Source organism: Psittacula echo, assembly GCF_963264785.1.
Source record: "Psittacula echo genome assembly, chromosome: 11".
Taxonomy (NCBI): domain Eukaryota; kingdom Metazoa; phylum Chordata; class Aves; order Psittaciformes; family Psittacidae; genus Psittacula; species Psittacula echo.
Window position 1 is genome coordinate 7399959 of NC_137746.1, and position 21330 is coordinate 7421288.

At 41.7% G+C, this 21330-nt stretch overlaps 1 protein-coding gene across 11 annotated transcripts; it reads left to right on the forward strand.

Annotated features, from left to right (window-relative positions):
• Nucleotides 1–12: 12 nt before the first annotated feature.
• MRPL22 (mitochondrial ribosomal protein L22) lies at nucleotides 13–20888 on the forward strand. Of its 11 annotated transcripts, none has more exons than XR_013957816.1 (11): nucleotides 15–52; nucleotides 141–186; nucleotides 1769–1907; nucleotides 3731–3796; nucleotides 4316–4393; nucleotides 5227–5296; nucleotides 6415–6647; nucleotides 16248–17070; nucleotides 17257–17451; nucleotides 17991–18200; nucleotides 18693–20888. XR_013957816.1 is itself a non-coding variant. In XM_080627389.1 (9 exons), exons 5-9 carry the CDS (start codon nucleotides 2197–2199, stop codon nucleotides 6624–6626), a joined length of 456 nt encoding a protein of 151 aa, XP_080483515.1. In that variant the 5' UTR covers nucleotides 13–52; nucleotides 141–291; nucleotides 1010–1205; nucleotides 1769–1907; nucleotides 2111–2196; the 3' UTR covers nucleotides 6627–6708. The 11 variants fall into 11 exon arrangements, 8 of the variants coding, with proteins under 8 accessions (XP_080483515.1, XP_080483516.1, XP_080483517.1 ...); XR_013957817.1 differs by having other exon boundaries at nucleotides 18698–20888; XR_013957818.1 differs by lacking the exon at nucleotides 17257–17451.
• Nucleotides 20889–21330: the final 442 nt, after the last annotated feature.

The following is a 21330-nucleotide window of genomic DNA, read 5'->3' on the forward strand; positions in this document are numbered from 1 at the left end:
CTGTCGTGAAGCGAGGCCGGGAAGATGGCGGCGCGGTGGGCTGCAGGCGCGGGTAAGTGTGAGGGGCCGGGACAGAGCGCTGGTGTCAGGAAGGTTTCGCCTGCTCATTCGTCGCCTATACCTATGCTGATTTCTTATAGGTAACGCCTGTGTGCGCGGTCTGCTCGGTTGGGTGCGGCCGGAGAGGTGAGTGTGTCGCTGACGTGATCCTGGAGCTGCGGGGAATAGGCCGCTCCGTGACCCTGTAGTGTCTTTCTATGTGCTTGTGACATGGTGTGGTGTCCGGTGCAGGTCAGAGGAATGTAGTGCATGTTGCTTCTCTCTGCGTTCTCCCTAGTCTTTGCTTTTCTGTAATTGCTGGTCTTTCTGGTCACTCTGGAGGAGTGGCAGAGTGGTGCTGGGGGAGCATTGGTTGATTCTGGCTGTATCCCTGACTCCAAATGTGTCACTGAAGGAAGAAGAAATGGGTGTCTGTTTCCTGTGCTTTACTGACTTGCATTTGAACAGTTACGTGCTGATGTTGTTTTACTCAGTTCTTCTAGTCTGTGTATGTCCCACTTGTTGCTTATGCATGATGCTTTCTAGAAAGCTTTATTTCCTGTTCCCATTATTTGCCCATCTTTAATGTGGTTTTGTTTGTTGCTTGTCACCATTTGCTTACAAGTGTTTGTGTCCTGTTCTAACGTTATGATAGAGTTGCTTTTCATATGAGGTTGGATTACCTTAAGGTTGGGGGGAATGCATGATTCTTTAGTTTGTTAAATGTATTAATGTTCTGTTAATACCAGAAGTTCATTAGTGATTAAGTTGTTCAATGGCAAAATAATGTTCATGTGCTTGTCAAATATTTCCCTGTATTAGTGCATGATAACGTGTCTGGTTATGATAAATTATTGTCCTGATGAGGGAAAAAATTTAAGTATTAAGCAAATAAATTGCTTTTGTTAAATATTTGGAAAAATATTCTGTAACATTTAAATCTGTATATTCTGCTACTCCCTACTGATAGGATGTGTGAAACCTTTAAGGTGTACAACGGCCTTTTGAAACTGATCAATATGTACACAAAGCTGTTCAAGCCTTAGTCAAATTCGCAATATCTGGTCTTGAGCTCCTGTTTCTTGTAGTGAGGAGTGGCTGCCCTGTACTGCTTCATCTGGTCAGCAGAGGGCAAAATAGAGCTTGGTTTTTCTTCTGAATTTGAGGTGAGCGGCTCGGAACTGGAGGTTTTTGCTGTCACTGGCTTACATTGATGTGATTGCATTTGGAAAGTAGTTTAGATTATCTTTCCTTTCAAATTTCAGAAGGTTTATGAACTTATATTATTTCGTGGATACTCAGTCCACAGTTGAAAAATGAACTGTTTACTGCCAAAATGTTGTAGGTAAAAGGTAAATGTGTACTGGATAGTCTTGGAAAGAAGTAAATGGTTTGTGGGAGTAATAAGCTCTTCATAAGAACAAAGAGGTGACTACATCCTTGTGTGACAGTCCTGGGACACTGAATGTGGAACCTCATGCTTTGTGCCTGTCAGTTACCAAACCACTATCATGGTTTGCTTTAGGAAGCCTGAGGCTTCTTACTGAATTAAAGTAATGTACATCCTTTCAATGTAAGCTATAGAGGACTTGAACAGCTTTATTTTGTGAGTACTCAGATGTGTCAGTTCTCTTTGTCAGGACAGGTAAGTTCACAAGTTTACAGATAAACTGGATAGGGACAAAGAGCCCTGATGTTCAGCAGCAAACACTGTGGTCTTGTCTTGCAGGTGGCTAGCAGCCAGTAGCCTTTTTCCTCTGTCATGCATCCATACATCATGCACAGCTCTGCAGCAAATTGGAAAGTGGGAGAAAAAGAACAGGATTGTTTACCCTCCACAACTGCCTGGAGAACCTCGCAGACCAGCTGTAAGGATGTCCCAGGGAATTTACTTACCTGTTTGTGTTTGGCAGCTTCTGATTAGATTGTGATTGTCTCTGTCTCTGAGTGACTCCACAAGACATTGATTTGATAGTTTATTCATCTGTTATTTAAGATTTTAGTTATTTTGACACACTTGTATTGTAAAAACATCAATTTGTATGTTTCTTATTTCAAAATTATATTGAAGCTTCACGTTGCAAGTATGTGATGCAGACTGCTGAGGCTTCACTCTGTGTAGAAGTCTGAACTACAAGGAGGTAGAAGTTACCAAGGATGCGTCATTATACACTGTTTGTAGTGACAGTAAGTAACTAGGGAGGAATGTCACTGTATTGTTGCTTCTGTGCACAAAGATATAAATGTAACTTTCCTTGAGTAGTGGAACTAGTGGTGCCTTTGATGTAGGTACAACAGAGGACGTGCTCTTTTCACTTCTTAATTTCTCTGCGTTATCGGACCTCAGAATATAAAATGCATTGCCTGTTGCTGTGTTCTCCCCTTTAATTAAGCTCTTCAGATGTTTTCTGTCGTAGCCATTGCTCAAAACATTCAGTATGTACTGAGAGGTTCTAAAGTTCTGTGGGGAGGGATGTGTGAGTCAGATGTGGCATGTTATTGAGGTGTTTTTCTTAGGAAACTGTTTTATGTAGGCTGTCAGTGGGGTTGTTTCTTCAGTCTGGTGCACAATAACTTGTGTTTTACTAAGCCATAAACTGCAGCAAAGAATCTAAACATCCTTTTGTTACCTGTATGCTCAGTGTAGGGTCTTCTGCTGCTGTTCAAGACAACTTTTGGTAAAGTCAGCATACATAACCTGGTCAGATTTTTTCAATACAGTCATAATAGGTTGGGTTTTGATAACAGCAGGTTTATGCCTGTTTCTCCCTGTCCCTGGGAAGTACAGTTACCTGTGAACAGGAGCAAGCCTCTTAAGTTGTGCTTGAAAACTTGAGTGTCCTGTGTTTGATGACTGAAGGGATTAACCAGTGCTGCTTTCTCTATAGCACAACCTGGGAGAATTTTAGGTTTATTCTTCAGTATTTTCTCACTCTCAAGAACTGATACTTTGAAATTGCATTTTTGTCATTGTTCTTCATTAGGAATTAATGTGCTGTGGCCTCTGTTAGGCTGCAAAGTGTTTGCATCTCAAAAGGATTGGGGGTTTTTGGACATGTGCTTTTCTGGGCCTTAAGCATTTATCGCTTCTGTGGACATTATGGCCTAGGACATGGAAATATTGTGCTGGCTAATACAGTGTTTATGAAAACGCTGCTATCAACCAACTCTGTTATTAAACCAGTTTTTAACCTGTTCATAACAAATGCCACCTCTTTAAAAAAAAAAATATTGATGTTAAAACTTGCTAGTTTTAATCCCTGTTAGTACAGTAATAATGTTAACTGGGTCTTTGAGACAGCTCTTCATGCCAGTCAGACTTAAAACCCTCTTCACTTCTGAAGAGCTAATGAAGTTCACTCTGGAATATTGTTTAGTTGCTGTTCCAGTAAGTTGACTTGACAGCAGGAGTAGTATTTGTAAGACTGAATGGGCATGTCAGTCCTAGACTGCTTCAAAATGTGGGGAGGAGGAAGTGAAGAGATGATGAAAAGAAGTTTGTGATTGTCTAGCTGCTTCTCTTTTTTTAATGCTTTCAGCTTCAAAAGTATGCCTGATTTGGGATATTCATGGTATAGTAGGAGAAGTCATCTTATTCTATTCTTAGTAAGAACATCTATAGGACTTATATTCTTCATTCTTGTTTTCACAGCAAAATTACTGATCCTCCCACTTCTTTTTTTGCACCTAGGAAATATATCACTGTCGGAGGGAGATAAAATACAGCAAAGATAAGATGTGGTACCTGGCAAAACTGGTAAGCAAGAAGTGCTTTGTACTGTATTTGTTAGAACACCAAATTTAAGTGCTGTATTTGCCTTAACAGCCTTGTTCAGGCACAGTCTAATCAGCATCCTTGTAATAGAGTCCTGGGGAAGAACATGCATTTGTGCAGGCGAGCGGCTGTGTGTAGTTTGGTTTAGCTGCTTTATCCTACTACACTCTCAAATGTGTACCCAGGATCAGGTGCAGATCATGCACTGTGGAAGCATTTTTGTGTTTGCTTCTGCCTAGTAGTAGCTGGCAAGGGGAGCTTTGAAGGATAGTAATGGACTGGTTTTCTCTTTAAAGAAAAGATAATTAAATGTCTTATCAAGATTTATTGAATATTTAGCTTAGAAGTTCTGTATTTAAGATATTACATTGAAGAAATTGTAATTAGAGAAACTCTTTGATTTGCTTTTTATAATCACAAAATAATTTCAATACTGTCTTCTGAATAAGAGAAGGGAAATGTTTGTAATTGCAGAAGGTAACTTTAACACTTTGATTGCAGATAAAAGGGATGTCCATTGATCAGGCTCTGGCTCAGCTGGAATTCAATGATAAAAAGGGAGCTAAGGTGATCAAAGAGGTATGCAGTAGGATTCTTTAACATTCCTAGTTTCAAGAAAACTGTCAAATCAATACCCATCACCAGAAGTTTGGAGATGTTTCTGTTTCTGTTTCTGTGTTTTTCTGTTCTATTAAGCCCGTTGGGAGCACAGTCAGACAATGCTTTTGTAGCAGTCATGTAATGTTGTGACTTAGGAATATGCTGAGGTCCCTTGTGCTGCCGGTTTAACTTGTAATAATAATAAAACAATAATAAACCACTGGGTACCTCTCTAACAATGCTTGGTGTTAAGTTTATGGTAAACAATGCAGAATCCTTGCACTAACAGTTGCTCCATGTATGTGCTTTGGTTCTTAAAGTTGTGAGAGATGAAAGATAACCATCACGTTCTGTAAAGGCATGAAAGCTCTTCATAGACTGTAGTTACTAGGAGGCTCAAATTACTCATTTTCTTGGCCAAAGCATTGATTTCTGGCATCATAATGACCAAGTAGGATTCTGTATTAGCCGAAAATGTTGAATGGCCTAAGCTCATTTTGCCCGTTGTGGAATTTGTTTCAGTCTGATGTGTAATTAGACAAAGGTCCATGGATGGAAGGCTGGTGAAAACCATCTTTTCCACTCCCTTTCCTCCCCAAAAATGCAATAAAATTGTACTGCACCTTTTTCAGTTTGTATGCAAAGAACATATTTATGTGCAAGATGTTTATCTTTTAACAATATAGATCTCTAAGTCAGTTACAGAAAAAGTATTCTACAAGTTTGCAATTTGTTCCGTGTTATCTGGAGATAAGAAATAGCTTTGCTTAAATTCCTACTCAGCATTTCCATTTCTTTTCCTTTTGTTACAGGTTCTGTTAGAAGCGCAGGAATTAGCAGTAAAAAAGCACAACGTGGAATTCAAATCAAATTTACATATAGGTACTTTTTTTCCCCCTGTTCTTTCAAGTGAGGTTTTGTTGCTTTAAATCAGCTGAAGTGCTAGAGGATAGTTTCTGGTACACTTGGCTTTACCAAAACATGAAAGGCACATGTACAGAAGTTAGTGTGGTGGTTGAGCCTTCAACCATCACTTTTTTACAGTTGGTGTCTGACTGGTGTTCTTCTGACGCCTGGGTGCATTTTTTTTAAGACATTCATCTTAGAGTTGAATTTCTGCTCTCTGTGTGAACAGAAAGTCCTGAAGAGGAAGATGATTGACATGATCCTGAAAGACTAGACAACAAGAAGCAAAGAGTTACTACTTTTTATTGTTGCCAGTAGATGTAGATGCTGGGGAAGCTTTGCCCATGGCTTAGTACTACTAGATTTGCAGGATCAGAACCTAAACTTCTGTTTGAAACAGTGTAAATGAATATTGACAGTAGATTTCCTTATAAGAAGGCTTTGCTCTAGATGACTACAGGATAAGTTTGTGGTTTTAGTCCAAAGGGGAGAAAAATTCCATCTTTCCAAATATGGCATAAATGTTATTAAGCTGACCTCATAAGCTTCAAGTATAACCTGGATTGGAGAGCAGATTTGATTAGAAATCTTTGGAGTCTTCCAGGCCTCTGCCATAAGAAGGTGTATCTGCTAGTGCAGGACTGGATGTGTAGATAATGAAAATACTCATGATGAATGCAATAAAGGGAGAAAGGAGAGAAATGAATTCTGTAAGGCTTCTGCAGGAATTCATGAGACAAATTGCTGAAAAGCAGTGGAATTAATACCACCTTCAGAAGAGCTATATAACCCAGTCAGTGCTCAGTGTGGTTTCCTTTGTATTTTTCCTTTACTACATACTCATCTTTGCATGCATGCTTTCTAAATTCACATTTTTGGTGCTCCTGAAGAGAGTTAATTCAACTCACAGGTTCCTCTATAGCAGTAATCTCCTAACTGTATTAGAAGAAAGATGGAGGAGGAAATCCTGAGTAGAATTAACTTTTCATATGCAGCCATGAAAAATACACTGGCAAGACAGTGTTTTCCTTGCAGATGTGTAGCAGTTGAGTCACTGAACACTCTTCTCTCTCCCTCCTGCCGTTTTCTTTCAGCTGAGTCAACGACGGGCAGAGGCCGCTATACGAAGCGGATTCGTTACCATGCCAAAGGCATGTTTGGCATCATGAAAATCGTCAGGTGCCATTACTTTGTGAAGCTGGTGGAAGGTCCCCCTCCTCCTCCAGAGCCACCAAAGACTGGGTTTGACCAAGCCAAAGAATACGTGCAGCAGCTGCGGAGTAGAACTCTTGTTAATACACTGTGACAAACTTTTGTGACTATCTAGGTATTTCTTGTTTGATAATGTAATTATGTAAAAGAATAATTAAAATAATGGTTTAGTGATACCTTTGGTGCTGCTGGAGCTGGATGATGCCAGAGTGGTCATAGGTTTTTGTTCTTATTTGTTAAACCATAGGTATGGAAAAGTCTTGGAAAAGCAGCAAAAGATGTTACTTTTTCTGAGTTATTTGAACCAGAGCATTCAAGCTCTATCTTGGACTATCAGATCTAGAGTATACAGTGCGGTTATAAAGCTTGACAGGAGCTGTGTTTGTCCTACATTCATGCAGCTGTCTTGGTTATGTATGGTTGGGTGTTTTATTGTAAAAATCAGTGATTGACAGTCATTTTGCAAGATCAAGACTTACACTAAAACTGCTAAAATTTGACAAAGTAGCTACAACAATGGAACAAAACAAGTAACAATAATAGTTGAGATTATCAGGCCTCAGTTTATGGTTTCTTTATCTGGGCTGTCATGCTTTTTTCTTAGAGTCTGTTGTGCATCTTGGGCATTGTGTCTGGGAGTGGGGAATAAAAACCCATTTAAAGTTCAGGTTTTGTCAGTCGGTAGGTGGCAATGTTTAGTTTGCCAGAGATGGAAGTGGCAGTGAAAACTCAGTGTTGAAACTGTTCTTGATTCTGACCATGGCTTTAACAGTCTGGTATGTGCATGGGGTTCAGGTTGTTGTCTGGAAACTTGGTGTGGGCAACAGGCACGGTATGGAGAAGAGCTTGTCTTGCTGAAGAGTGAACTAATGGTTCTGCTTTGGAAACAAATTGCTTTTGTAATGTTGAGGCAAGTAAGATGCGTCATGGATTTAATATGGAATGGTTTGTTGAATATACAAATCCAGACTCTGAAAACAATTCAATTTTTATCATTACTCTTTTGAAGAGAAAAAGACTGACATCATTAGGGGGGAATCTCATTTCACTCAGTCACATTTTCAACTGAGATGGCCAGAGATCATCAGGATAAAAACATCAGCATAAAATGACACCAGCATAAGAAGAATGAGTAGTTGCTTGTTTATGTAAATGTCTGATATTTAGACCTTGCTTTTCCATTCTGGGAACGTTAGAATGTCAGATAAATTGCTTAAATTTGGGTACTTTTACCACACCAACCAGTGGTAGCTTTTCTTACAGGTGTTTTCTTTGAGCAGTACTTGAATGATGACACTGGGACAGTTCCTGTAAGGAGACATATTATCTTTGTGTCTTAATGAAGGTGGTATACAGCTGTTTCTTTTGGCTACCAGAGAAAAGGTCTCATGATGTTAAAGAGTGATTATGAAGTTACACAAGCAGTACATGCATAGCTCAGGATTGTTAATGGGTGCTTGCTTGCAGTCTGGTTTTCTGCAGTGCATTTCCAGACACATTAGCTGCTTTAAACCTCCGACTTAGTAACTTTTTTCTGAAAGATATGTTCCTGATAAAACTATCTCTGCAGTCCCTGATGGGGGATTGAAGAACTGTTTCTGTTGTGCTGTGATAAACAGCTCTGCTTTGCTCTGCCGGCTGCTGTTAAACTCTTTTGTCATACTGAATCTCTTACAAGTTGTAGCAAACTTAAATGACTTAATCTTTTTTTGGAGTCAATCATCTGGGAGAAGACTAAGGAATTGCAAAATAAGCCAAGCTTAATAAGCACTTGTTATCTAAGCATGTAAAATCTGGCTTCTAGGTATTTTATTCCAGGGCTTGTTTCTCCTGCATGCTGTATGTTTTGCTTTGGTCCCTTCTGGACCTCCAAGACAAGGTTGTGTCCTTATGGTTATGAATCTGCAGATGGGGAGAGAAGTGAGAATGCCACTGATGTCTTTTCCAGCTTGTTTGCTGTGCAGCAAGTGGCTCTGACGCTCCTTTAGATAAACAGACCTGGCTTTTAAAATTTTCAGGCAAAAAGCAAGCAAAGCATTTGTGTTTTCTTTCTCAAAATACTAAGTGGGAAGACCGAGACATGCTTTTCAACATTCCTCTTACTCCTTAGTACCCCTTTCTGCCTTCTTAAGCATCACCTATCATGGATTCTTATGATGCTGGCCAAGGAAGCTCCATGGTCATGTCAGTAACATACAAAGATGGGAGACTTGGTGACATGAGGGGCTTCAGCTGGCTTATTCTGCCTGCCACTGGTGTCTGAAGTGATTTCTGTGATAGAAGTATCAAAACATTGCTATAAAAACCTGTCTGAACCTTTCTAAAATTCAGTAAGATCTAGAGATAAAACTTTATACTGTCAAGTTCTATATATAAATAAAATTTGAGGGGTTCGATTCTGCTATGCTTTCTTGCCAAGTGATACATCTACACTTCAGTTAAGTATTTGATACAGATTCAGGCAGAAAATGCCATGCTAACTTCAACAAGTCTTTAGCAGATGATAATTTATTACTGTGACCCTCCAATAAAGGAACATTCTTAAATGAGCCATCACCAGGAGGGAGGGAGAGTGGCACCTTCTAGTTGATGCTGATTTTGTGAGTGACGTTTGGGGGCACTGTAAACTCACTACTCATGTATGTATGTGCTGATGTCAGAAGCTGGAGAAGGAACAAGTATGCCTGAAGGTGTAGTAAGGCTTCAGGGAAATCTGAAGAGAGCAGCACTGTGAGCTGTGCTCAGCAATGGGAGGTTTAATTGAGGAAAAGTTAACAAGCCCAACAGCAGGTTTTCACAAGCATCTTAAAGTATCCAGTGAGAAAGCTGAAGTACTTCTGTCAGCCTGATGGCTTTTTGGATGTTTTGATCATTTTTTCTTCCTTTTTAAAACTCCTGGGCAGTTACTGGGGAGGTGGTTCATCAAAGGTAAAGAAAGACTCAGGAATAGCGTTATAAAGTGGTCATCAGCCTCTTGACAAACATGGAAGGTAAATGGGATAGTGACTGGACCTGCTCAGGTCTGTACTGGGAACTGCTGTTGTGAGGTGGACTGCATTAGGGCTTCTGCCCAGTGCTTCAGCTGTGTCACTGTACATGGCATGAACTTGTCTAGACCAAGGTCACACAGCACAAATCTTCCCATTACTCTTGTTTGCACAAATGGAAGGTGTGTAACAGTGCTGCCACCGCATTGCAGAGTTGCTTGGGCAATACTTCAGTCACTGGAGTGAAGAACAACAGGAATCACTGTTTGCTTTCTGCCAGTCCCTATGAAAGCACACTGCTGGGATGCTGAAAAGTTGTTTGCAAACAAAATTCTCCTTTAAATAGAAATACTGTTGCTCCTAATATCCTCAATGAACCATAGGAACAAAGTGTGACATTCTTCACCATACAGTCCTGTTGGAAATGCCCCTATTTCAAGCTTTTCAAAGAACAAGCAGTTATTGCTGAGTGACATCTGTCCAGCTGCACTTCAGCCATGTAAGTTAAAATAGTTACTAAACAAACGAGACTGTAACAGCAATAACAATCACACAAGTTAGTGTTTGCTGGAGCCCTACCTAGGGCTACTTGAGAGAAGAGTTTCAGGAACTGACTTCTGAGTACTAGGCTGAAGTAAGGAACAAGATCTCTCTTGGGAGTAGTCAGCAAATGCAGAGATAATTTTGTATTTGCTCTGTAACACCAACACTCTCTTCTTGTTTCAGGGAAGTTATATGCTAATAGAGAGGGCAGACTGCCATTGAAGAGAACATGCCAAGGAGAGTGTAACTTTGTATTTGGCAAATTAGGCATCCACCTCAGATACTAGCTGAGGAAATTAGGCTGAATGTCTGTGTGATACACTTGAACAGAGCATTCTTGAAACTAAGCGTGTGGGGCAAAGCATCTGAATAACTGCTGCCTCTGTGGGTGCTACTTCTGTGTATTGTGTAGGAGTTTTGTGTGGTAAAATGAATTTTTTATATATGGACCTCGATTCACTCCCTTTTTTTTCCTCAAAATATAATGAAATGGAGGCTTAAACCATATTTGTGTTCATGTAATACCCTTATTTTAAATCAGCTTGGATTTAGGACCATTATTAACACTGCATCAAGTCTCTGTTGGAAATCCAGCTACGCCTCTGGTAGCCTGTACTAGTGCTATGCTACTCTCCCTGAGAACCTCTTACAAAGCCCAGCCTGAGCCTCCCAAGCTCTGGTCATCCTCATCCTTCATTCTGTTGCCTGGTGCTACTGAGAAGTGGTTGACTATCCCACTGTAAGTCTCCTGTTGCTCTCATATCACCCTAATAACCTTTTTGGCAGGATGAACAAGCCCAGCTTCAACCTGTCCTCACAGATCTCGTTCTCTAGCCCTCATCCTGTCCTCTCTAGTTTCCCTGTCTCTGTTGCAGTAGGGAACCTAAAACCAGACTCAATGTTCCTGGTACAGCTTCAGCAGCACCGATGAAAGGGAGATAACTTCCCTTGGTTGTCTGGCCATGCTTTTAGTGGAGCCAAGTATGCAGTTTGCTATAACTGTGATGAGAGCATGTTGGCTCATATTCAGCCTGATCATGCAAAAACGAAGTCCTTTTTAGGCTGCTCATCAGAACTGCAGTAAGTACCTGTGGCAGCTGTGTCCCAGCTCTTGTTGCTTTCCTGTGTACACTAATGAGGACCCCTTTACCACTAGGCAATTGTTCTGCTGTGTGGATTATAATTGTCTTTCCTAATAGAAAAGTTGCAAAATGGTTTTCTGGCTTCTGTTATTAATCAAACAGGCTAGCTAAGAGTGGAGTAAAGGCATTTGTACATGCTATTATGGTAAACTCCATCAGGGTATGCAGCTAACAAGCAGTGAAATGTGTCTACACCTCTTCTATTGATTATCTCCTCCAGAGCAAGACAAACATGGGCCTTTACTGTATGCTGGCCATGTAAATTAAAACCTTAATTAAGTGAAAACAGAGTGGACTGTGAGGTGCACTGCACTGGGCCATAAAAGGATTGATGTTCAAAACCAACTCTTCAAGCTGCCCCTGATTACTTGCCTTCTTTTTTTTCCCACTTAAAATAGTGCCCAATAGTGCCTCAAGATGAACTCAGTAAATTTTCCCCTGTATAGTTTACAAGCTCAAGGTTATGGGCTAGAACAAGCGGTGTCATGCTATAAATCAGGTGTAGTGGAACAGCTTGAGAGAGTGTACAGAAGCCCTACTTCCTGTCACACAGTGTGTGTCCTAAAACTCTGAAGGTGGAGTTGGCACCAACCCAGAAACCCCCCCAAATGGCTGATTAAATCATTAATAATGAGTCTCATCCTGCTGCCCTCTCTTCTGGAGTTTGAATTCCCTGAATCATTCCAGTACAGTGGAATGTACTGAAAAATTCTTGGCAGGGCTGCACATCAGTGAAGTTTTCACCAGAAAGGTGATATAGCTGAACCCCACTGTGGTGTAGAACGGAGGTGGGACATCTGCCCTGTGGTAGTTTCCCTTGCAGCAACTAAATGCCTTTTGCCAATGCGCTATATCATAACTGACAGAGCCTTAGCTTTCTGCCCTGGCCATGTGAATTGGAGAGGCCACCCAAGAGCCCTATTGATGGCAACCTCTTCAATAGCACTGTTGCTAAGTTTCATCCTGAGTGTGCCCAGGGCCTTAGGTAAACGTAAAATGACAGAGATACACCTGGAGAAATCTGAGTGTGAATCAACTGGAACTTTGGTGCCTGTAAGGGGAAAGTGATTTCTAAAGTCAGGGAAAGGAAGGGACAAAATGACCTGGATTTACCTTGGGCTGACTGGAGCCAAGATTAAGGGTCAGAAGTCTGGTGCAATGAAACCTCTCTTACCTACAAAAACTCAGTGAAAATTTCTATCCAAGATCAAGGCAATAGCAACTAAACCATCAGCTAAGCAGCTAGAAATGTCTGGGTTTGTCTGTACTATGTCACATTTGAAAGCTGAGATTCCCACCTATTCTCATCTAATCCTAAGTGTTTCAAAGATACTCTTCATTTTTCTTTCACTTTTATTATCTGTCTCTTTAGGGGGCCTGTGCTCACTACTTCTGTGGGGATGGATGCTTGAAAAGCAATTATTGTTCATCTCCATCTGTTCTGATACTGGATACGCCTGTCTTTTTGAAGGCTTTCAGAGTCTGTACTGGGAATGCATCTCTTCCTAGTGTTGAGAGATTTGTATTTTTAATAGGTATTTGTTTTATCTATCACATGCTAGATTTATTCACTTGATAATCTCTCTGCAGCACAGGCAATCTAATCATGTCCTGATCTAGCATGCAGGGCTTTTATTAATTTAACAGTTTGGCTTTTGGATCAGTTAGCCCTCAGAATTAAATCCTGCAGTGTGCTGAGTATCCTCCACACCACCAGAACTGAGAGCAGCAGTAACTTGCAGGGAGCCTGCAGCATCTTTCAGGATTGTGCTCTTAGAAGCTTACTTTACACACGGAATATATGAATAAGTTACTGTGTGGTGCATGTCTTTCCTTCCTAGCCCATATCTTTCTTTAATATGATTGCTTGCTGATAAGTGAGCCGGTGCTCAGTTAACCACTTTTGGGTCTCTTAGGAGCTCTTTTCAATGTCCATCCTCTTTGGTACAAAGCAAAGACATCCTTCATTCTTCAAGGTGTATGTTGTTAAAGTTAGTTGGAAAATGAGGAGAGAAAAGCAACAAAAATACTTCCATTAAATAATACTTCTACTCCACTACAGGACAGAGCAGTAAACTCAGTATCATCGTCCTTGAATGTAAGACATCAGTGTTTCTTTCTATCTACAGCATTAACAAACAACAGGCTTATTCTTTGACATGGAAGCTTCCAATTTATTACTGCTTTTTTAAGACCCACTTAATTCACATCCTTTATCAGACAGCTCAGTGTCTTTGTTTATCAAAAGTAGGATTTGAGTGTTCTACTTGTTTCTGATAGCAATTATGGCATTCCTGGTTTCAGAAGGAGGCTAATAATAAAGTTTCCCAATGGTTCATGGGATAGCAGGGGAATCGGGATGATGACCCAGGAGTGCATCATGTACCTACAAGGTGAAATGCCACAGCAGCCCCAGCAGCAGACAGTTCCTTGGCACAGCTGTGCCTTTGGCAAGCCAACACATTCATGGCACTGACAGCGTAAACATTTTGTGGCAACTGTGCAAAGCAGGCAGCCAATTATTTTACTAATGATTGCTTCTCAGTGCTTTCCTCCTTCAGCTGCCTTCGAGAGGAAAACTTTCTCCTCTCTCCTCTGTCCTCTTGGATAATGGCATAAATGGTTTCTTTCTGGAAAAATGCGGTGCTAACATCCGCATGGAAGTTGGCTCTGTAATTATGTTCTAATATAATATATAATATATAATAATATATAATCTAATATATCTGAGTTCCCTCCTTTTCCTCACTTAATTTGTAGCTCTTGTCTGTCCTTGTGGTAGCTTTAGCAGGGATAGTGTCAGAGCTTGCATCTCTGCTGACCCCTGTCTGAGCTGTTCAACTGCTTCTGTAAACCAAAGCGATGGAAGAATTGATGCTTCCAGAGTGTTTCAAACTCTTCATGAGATGCTCGGTGAGGACTTCTCATATGTGTGTGGTGACGTTCTGCTGGCTTGTTTGCGCAGCTGGTCCAGGTTGGCTCCAGTAGTTTCAACTGAGGAACATAAGCAGTTTGTGTGTACATTAAGTTCTCAGAGTAGTCAGGCCCATGGGGAGGTTTAGGGCTGTAAGTGTATATACGCAAACACAAAGAAAATGTTTGGAATATATGTGGCTATGTCAGGAGCAGAGCGGTAATCCTTCCTGCTTCAAGATGTGCTCTTGATTCAGTGAGATGAAGGTTAGCTGTGCTCTAAACAGGAGTAGCATGGCAGGAATCCCAACTTAAAAAGGCTACTTTTGGTTTTGGAAGCCTAGGGGTCATCTCTTACATGAATCCTAAGTACTGAGTTAACTCAGTTTCTGTCTAGCAGATGCCTGCTGGGAATGATTCCCAGCTTCCTTAGCCATCTAGTACTGTCTTCTTAACAGAATCTTGGAAGATTTCTGGTCGTTATGGCTATGGCATCACTCTGACCCTAATTCTGTTAAATACAGCGATAGAAACTGAGCTCCATCCTATTGGTACTAGATTGCTGTAAGCCTCTGAGCTACCTAGATTAAAGCTAGCCAGAGTGTTCAGCAGTGAAAAAGTAACTTCAGATACTGTACTCCTCCATCGGTTTTAAAAGGAGAGAGGTATCACTTCCTAATTGAAGAGTATCCTCTACCTCACCACTGTTGTCAGCTATGGAATCCAATACAGAACTTTCATCTAGTGACGATGATGAAGTGGTTATTAAATGCAATAGAAATCATTCAGGCCCCTTTTGATTAAAAGCTGCACTCTTATCTCTGGCTTCCTATGTTCTTGAGGAAAAAGCCTGACAGAAATACAGAGCTAGGATGAGAAATGCTCCTTTACTTTGTTTTTGGGGGGGAAATGGGGCTTTCAAGCACACAAAGGTAGATATTTGCATCTAAAGCAAAGGGTTGATATATCATCAACTAAATCCTAGTCCTGAGAGGCTGGGGTACCTCTCCTCCCCAGCTTGGGCACAAGGCTTTTGAGCAATGATCCAAGTGTATTAAACGGTGTGGAAATGTCACCTTTGGGTACTCATCATGGAGCAGAGCACCAAACATTTGAGAAGTAACCATTACTTTGCATATAACACATGCCAAAGAAAGTGTGTGAAAAGATGTCAGCACCCTTCTATTAGCCAGCTCTTTTGAATACAAACATAAAATGTGAATTTAAGTCATCTGAAAGGCATTCTAAACTTGATGCTCTCTTTGCCCCAGAAGTGTTCTGCTGATAAGAAACAAATTAAAACCACACAGTTTTCAAATAGCAAAAATGCTGCGTATTTCAAATGAAGTTGGTCTTATGTGTGGCATTTTATACTTAAAAAATAATACTAAATGCACATAAAAATGATTACTGCAAATGGTGAAGACATCAAAGTTTGGCATCAAAGTTAAATGAAAGCACTTGGAAGTCTGTTTGTTTGATCTGTACATAAATAAGCTTAAAAAGAAGCCAGTTTTTTTTCCACACAGCCAGAACTGAGTAGCCAGTTCAGATTCCCCTGCATCCCATCGATTCCCAAACTAGGTTAGATCCAAACATGGTCACTGGTTTTTGCTGGGTTGGTTTTTGCTTTTGCCCAGCATGCTTCTATGCCAATGCACCAGGGAAAATGAGTTGGCAGATGACAGAAGTCACAGGCTCCTATAAAATGCTTCTGGGTTCATATGGAGGGTGGAAAAACTCCAGGATACTGAAATGAAAGCCTATTTCCTCTTCTAGTTTTGGAATGAGGACATCACAATGAAGGTAAGTTGATGAGTCCTTAACCTTGTTGAAGCCAAGGCTTTTATAGTTAACTGTAGTTATCTTGGTTGTGCTTCACCACCAAACATCTAACCCTGCGTTGGCAAGAAGGTGTGAATTAGGAATATGGGTCAGAGTTCTGTTCATTTATATCAGCTAAGTTTCTACTTCAGAACTGAGCCATGCTAATGGTCTGTTCACCCTTAGGGAAAAAACGAACTAGCTTGATGTGGAGTGTGTAAGAAAAAATGGGGCTTGACGACTTTAATGTCCTTCACCCAAAGACCTTTATAGTGATTAACTCTTACAGGAATCTGCATGGCACAGAAGAACTACTCTGTGCTCTGGGAGCTCTTCTGGCATAGTGCAGATGTAAGACCTTTATCTACAGAGAGCCAAACTTCAGCTCATTTGGTTTGACAGCAACTAGAAGCAAGACTTCAAAGAAAACTGCCTTGGCTCCTGTGACTTCTGTTTAGAGGCCTGAACCTTTTGGGATCAACAGACTTTCAAGACTTCAAGGTGTGTGACAGTCAGTAAAACATGCTCTCAAAACCACTACAGATTTATCCTGTTTTGTTTGGCCTCTAATCACAGCCTCTCTGAGCACAGACCTTTTACCAGCAGCCGAAGCTGTGTATGCCTCTGTGGTCCAAAGGAAGATGCTCTGTTTTGAAGAGCAACTTGAAAGGCTGTACTTCACCTGAAATAGGAGAACATGCTGCTGCTTCACCCTGGCCTCTGTTTGTAGTCCTGGAGTCAAATGTACATCCTCCCGGGAAGGAATGTTATCTCAGAGGAGGCACATCCCAGCCTGTCTGTTTGGAGATGATGACTTCAAGGCCTCTTTTGGGACTGCTGTATGAGGTCCCTGGAGGGCAACCAGCAAGGCAAGTCTTGATAGAGGGCTTGCCCTTCAAAAAGAGCCACAGCCTGAAAGTGTGTGCCTCTGACTTACAAAGGTGTCACTTTTCCCTGCTGAGAAAGTCAGAATTGTCCTTTTCCCCATGTTCTTTGCCATTAAACAGGTCCACAGCAGGTCCCCAAAACCAGTTCATTACCTTGCTAAAGTGGGGTTTCTTCTTCTGAAGAAGCAGCTGAGGTGGCAGGCTGCAGCTGGCACTGTGATCTGCCCAATGCCGCTTATGTGGTGAGCCTCAGTTTCATTAAAGCCTCAGGAGAGGGTGGCTGTGCTTGCCGGGGTGGTGGTAGGGATGCAGTCAGCCCCCTCATGGCAGGGTGATGCTGAGGCTGCTTTTCAACCTGCTTTCTGGCTCTTGGAGGTGTGCTTATTGTAGTTGCCCCTTAGTGACTGGTTTGTTTTTGTTTTGTACAGGTTACTGTATTCTCCATTGCTTCCATTTAGTGCTCAGCTGAATTTCATGGGGGCCTGCAAAGCATACAAAGGGAGGGCTGAAGGAAAGAGGCTGCAGAAACAGGCAGTGTTGGCACATCACTGTGCTTAAAGTACAATTGGTCTCGGTGTAGAAGGGGATAACAGGCTATCGGTGCATGGGAAGCCATTTCTCAGGTATGAAATGAGCTCAGAAATGTGCATGGTTCCGCTTTGTGGACAAGAGGGAAAACCAGGAGGACTCAATGTTATCACCTGCATCTCCCTGGCCTGGAAAAGCTGCTCTTCAGGAGCAGTAAATCTGGTTTCCTATGAATGCAGGAGAGCTCTTGGAATAATCTCATTTTAGTCCCTCTTTAATGGATTCCAGGATGAGCTGCTTGCCACATACAGCTTCTTTACATACAAATTTGGGGTCGAACCCTGCTGAATATTTAATCCAATTAAAAGCAAGGTCTCTGCTAGGCAAAAAAAGGCAAGGGAAATAGTGGAAGGCTTCCATGCAAGTGAATGAAACAACAAGCCCAGGAGGACTGAATGTTTGTTATTCATACATATTCTTAGAGGTAATTATTGTGATTTCATTCCTGAAAACTGCCTGCCCTAAGAAGAAGTGATTGTATTCTAATAAGTGCTTGTTTATTACACTTGCAGTCACTGAAGTTGAATATGAATGATCAAAATGCCTATGAGGTGCAGGGGTTTTCTTTTGCCAGGTGTCTGTGAGAAATAAAACCAAGAGGAGAACATGCAGCAAAGCAGGAGGTGCAAAATGTAAGTCAAGAACTGGCCTTTGATCAATGGTCTTGGTCCTCCTGGCCTCAACATGGGATTCCCATGGATTCCATGGGATTCCCATGGGATTCCACTCGCCTGTGGCATGGAGAAGGAAGCAAGATAACAATATCCTGCTCTCATCAACGTGTGTAAGTCTGGGGTGTGTTTTTCTCTTAAGAAATAAGGGGAAATCTGGGTGGGAATCAGAATTGGGAATGGCAGGAGGGCAAAAGAAAGATCGGGTGGGTTGCAGCATGTGGCAAAGAGGGGAAAAGCGATGGTTGTGAGGACAGGTAGCATCTGTCTGTCTATAAAGGCCATTGTCTACTCTGCAATTTCCAGGTTGAAGAAACCTCTTGAAAGAGTTTTCAGCAGGGAAGTATGGACAAAGCAAGGGAAGCCTGGAGAACTTGATACATTTGGCCATATAAGAGGTTAATGGTTTAGCCCTTAAAATGTACCAGAATATACAAGGAGGTTTATGTGATGGCTTTGACATACTCTGGCAATAAATGCAGTGTGAAGAGGTTTCCTCTATTTGCTCTAAGCCTTTGACTTTACTCTGTCACTATGAGGAACTCACTGTATGGAAGAGAAAAGGATGTGAATTTCTGATGCAAAATATTTGTGTTTTTCTTTAGCACAGTTTACTACAGGAAGGAAGCTTAAGCCTTTGCACTCTGTGTATCAGCCAGACTTCCCAGCAGTGCCAGGATCTGTTGACCAAGTTTGAGAGGTGAAGACACGTATGGAGGAGAATGAAGTTTATAGAAAACCAGTGACAAGTAGAGCAGAGATCCTATAAGATCCTATAAGAAAAGCTGTGATGGGCTCCAGAAGACAGACCTGGTCCTGGTCCTGGACAACTGGTGTTGATACCTTCCTGAAGCACAAAGCCCATCAGTCACTTGACAAAAGCTAGCAGAAAATTCAACTACATTCTTTTTGTGCTAATGTGGGTGAATTCAGGAGAATTATGGAACCAGAATGTCCTGAAGAGCTGATCCACCTGATTTCAGTGGGATGTCCCCTGCTTAAAATCAGTCCTTGTCTGAGCAGCACTTATCCAATTGCAATCTTCACTTTCCCCCTGGTTCCTGAGAGCTTGCTGCATGTTTGTACAGTTTTGTCCAAGAGAAATGTGAGTCAAATGATTCTTTAAGCCCCAAAACCTGCTGGGTGACTGAACATAGGTGCAGGCATATCCATATTTTGATTGCTGGTTATTCATATAAGGTGATGTAAGTGTATAAGCCTTTTTAGCTGAGTTCCCTGCTGCGTAGTCCTGCTTCTGTCAGAGTATCCCTGTAGAAAAACACACTTTGGCCCAGTGATGTCTGCAAGTTGCTGTTTTCATGCTCATACTCCTAACATTTATAATTCAGACATCTTCAGAAAGAAGTGGAAGTTTCCCTTCTACAAAACAGAGAACAAAATGACTTGTGTTAATTATTCCTTCTCGCTTACTCATTCACCAGCTCATATATTACTCCAAGGCTTTTAGTGCCTTGGGCCAGAAAGGGTCATTACAGCACACAGCCTAATGACTTGACCAGAAAAATGTGAGTGAGGGAGAATGAGTCCTTCTCCACCGGGAAACCCTTAATGGATGCCTTGGGAATTCTACAAAGCAGCAGCTCAGAAAACAAACAGGATTGTTCAGTGTTGGGCATCACTCTGGTGACATCTATGCTATTACAAAGATTTACAGCTGGACTAATTCAATCCAGCTTTATTCCAGTTTTTCTGTTCCCCCCCATTGACCCACATTGTGGAAGGCAGTCACACCCTCAGCGTTGGGTTTTGCATAATTGAAGCACCAGAACTTACTAAGTGGAACAACTAATGGGGACGGAGCTTCTTCCCTTCCTTCCAGACTGGGTCATCAATAATGAATTAGCAGCAATCTGAGATCAAAGGGGTTCCATTTTTTCAGCTGAATTTGAGGATTTGGGAACCGAACAGATGAAATGCAGTTAATGACTCATTCAGGAAGGCAGAGACAGGAGATAAGTGACAGGGGTGGAATTCAGTGTTTGCTTTAATATGTTTTTGAACATGGACATACGTTCTGAAGTGTAAAAATGGATGCTGAGATCGAGTTACTTGTATAAAATGATGCTATTAGTTCTCCTTGTGGGGCATGGCAGATGGGAATCTGATCTGTAGCATTTTTCTTAATGCTGTTTCTGACCTACATATTGAGATGTACTAGAGAAACGCGTTAAGGTTACCATGTATGTGTTACAGAAAAGGCTGATTTGCATTAATGCAAGTTCCATTGCTGCCGAGAAAACATGTTCCTCCAGCAAGAGCAGTTCAACACATGCTTAAAAGAACTATGAGGGGTTTAGTTTAAAAGTGGCTACAACCTAATGGAGGGACATTTGAAAGAGCACTCTAAGGTGGGGCTTAGTGCTCCCCAAAACAGATAACAATAAAGCAGCTTCAAGGTAATGGATGGTGCAACAAAGTCTGAGAAGCCTCAAGGAACAAACAGTGGTTTTTTCCATGCAAGGAAGGAGCATGAACACAAAGCAGACAGGCACAGCAGGTGCCTATTGTTTAAAACCAGCCTTTTCTCCTTAAAACCCCCTGGTTTGAGTACATGGGACCCAGGTCAGACCAGGTGAAAAGGTGTTTGTGATTAGGAGCTGCGCACCTCTCCCCACAGCTGCCCCTCGTTGTAGGGGGTAATGGGCTTAGTAGGGATGGGAAGCAGCATGGGTGAGGTCTGGTTACGGGGTGGGGAGAAGACAGCAGCCATGGCGCTTCCCTGCACCCAGAGAGGAGGAATTTCTTAACCTTGAGGGTGGAAGGTAGCAGCATCCTGCAGAGAAGCTTCCCAAGGAGCTGCCCTGCCGAAAGTGAGTGAGTGGTGGGGAAACATCCCTCAGTTTATGGAGGAAAACGCGGGAGAGGGCGAGAGGGGATGGGTGAGAGGAGGGGACTTGGTGCTGCTGGGCTCTGGGACCAGCCTTGGCGTGGTGGCCCTCTGCGGCTGCCCAGCGCCCGTGGTGTTTTAGCGCTGTGACAGGTTATCTGCTCTCACACAGCACAAAAAGGCAATTATATGCTTTTAGGTACAAAAAATGCTCTGTTTTGACCTCGAAGTCCTGATTTTTAATCGGGTGTTAGGTAAATTTCATGGTGTGTTACTTGTTTTGTTTTATTAATGCCTTATAATTCTGTGATTCTCATAAGTAGGGTTTCAGATTAATTTAATTTTAATTATTTTGCTTGCTAATGCCTCATGGTGAGACTTTTGAAATGAATGTG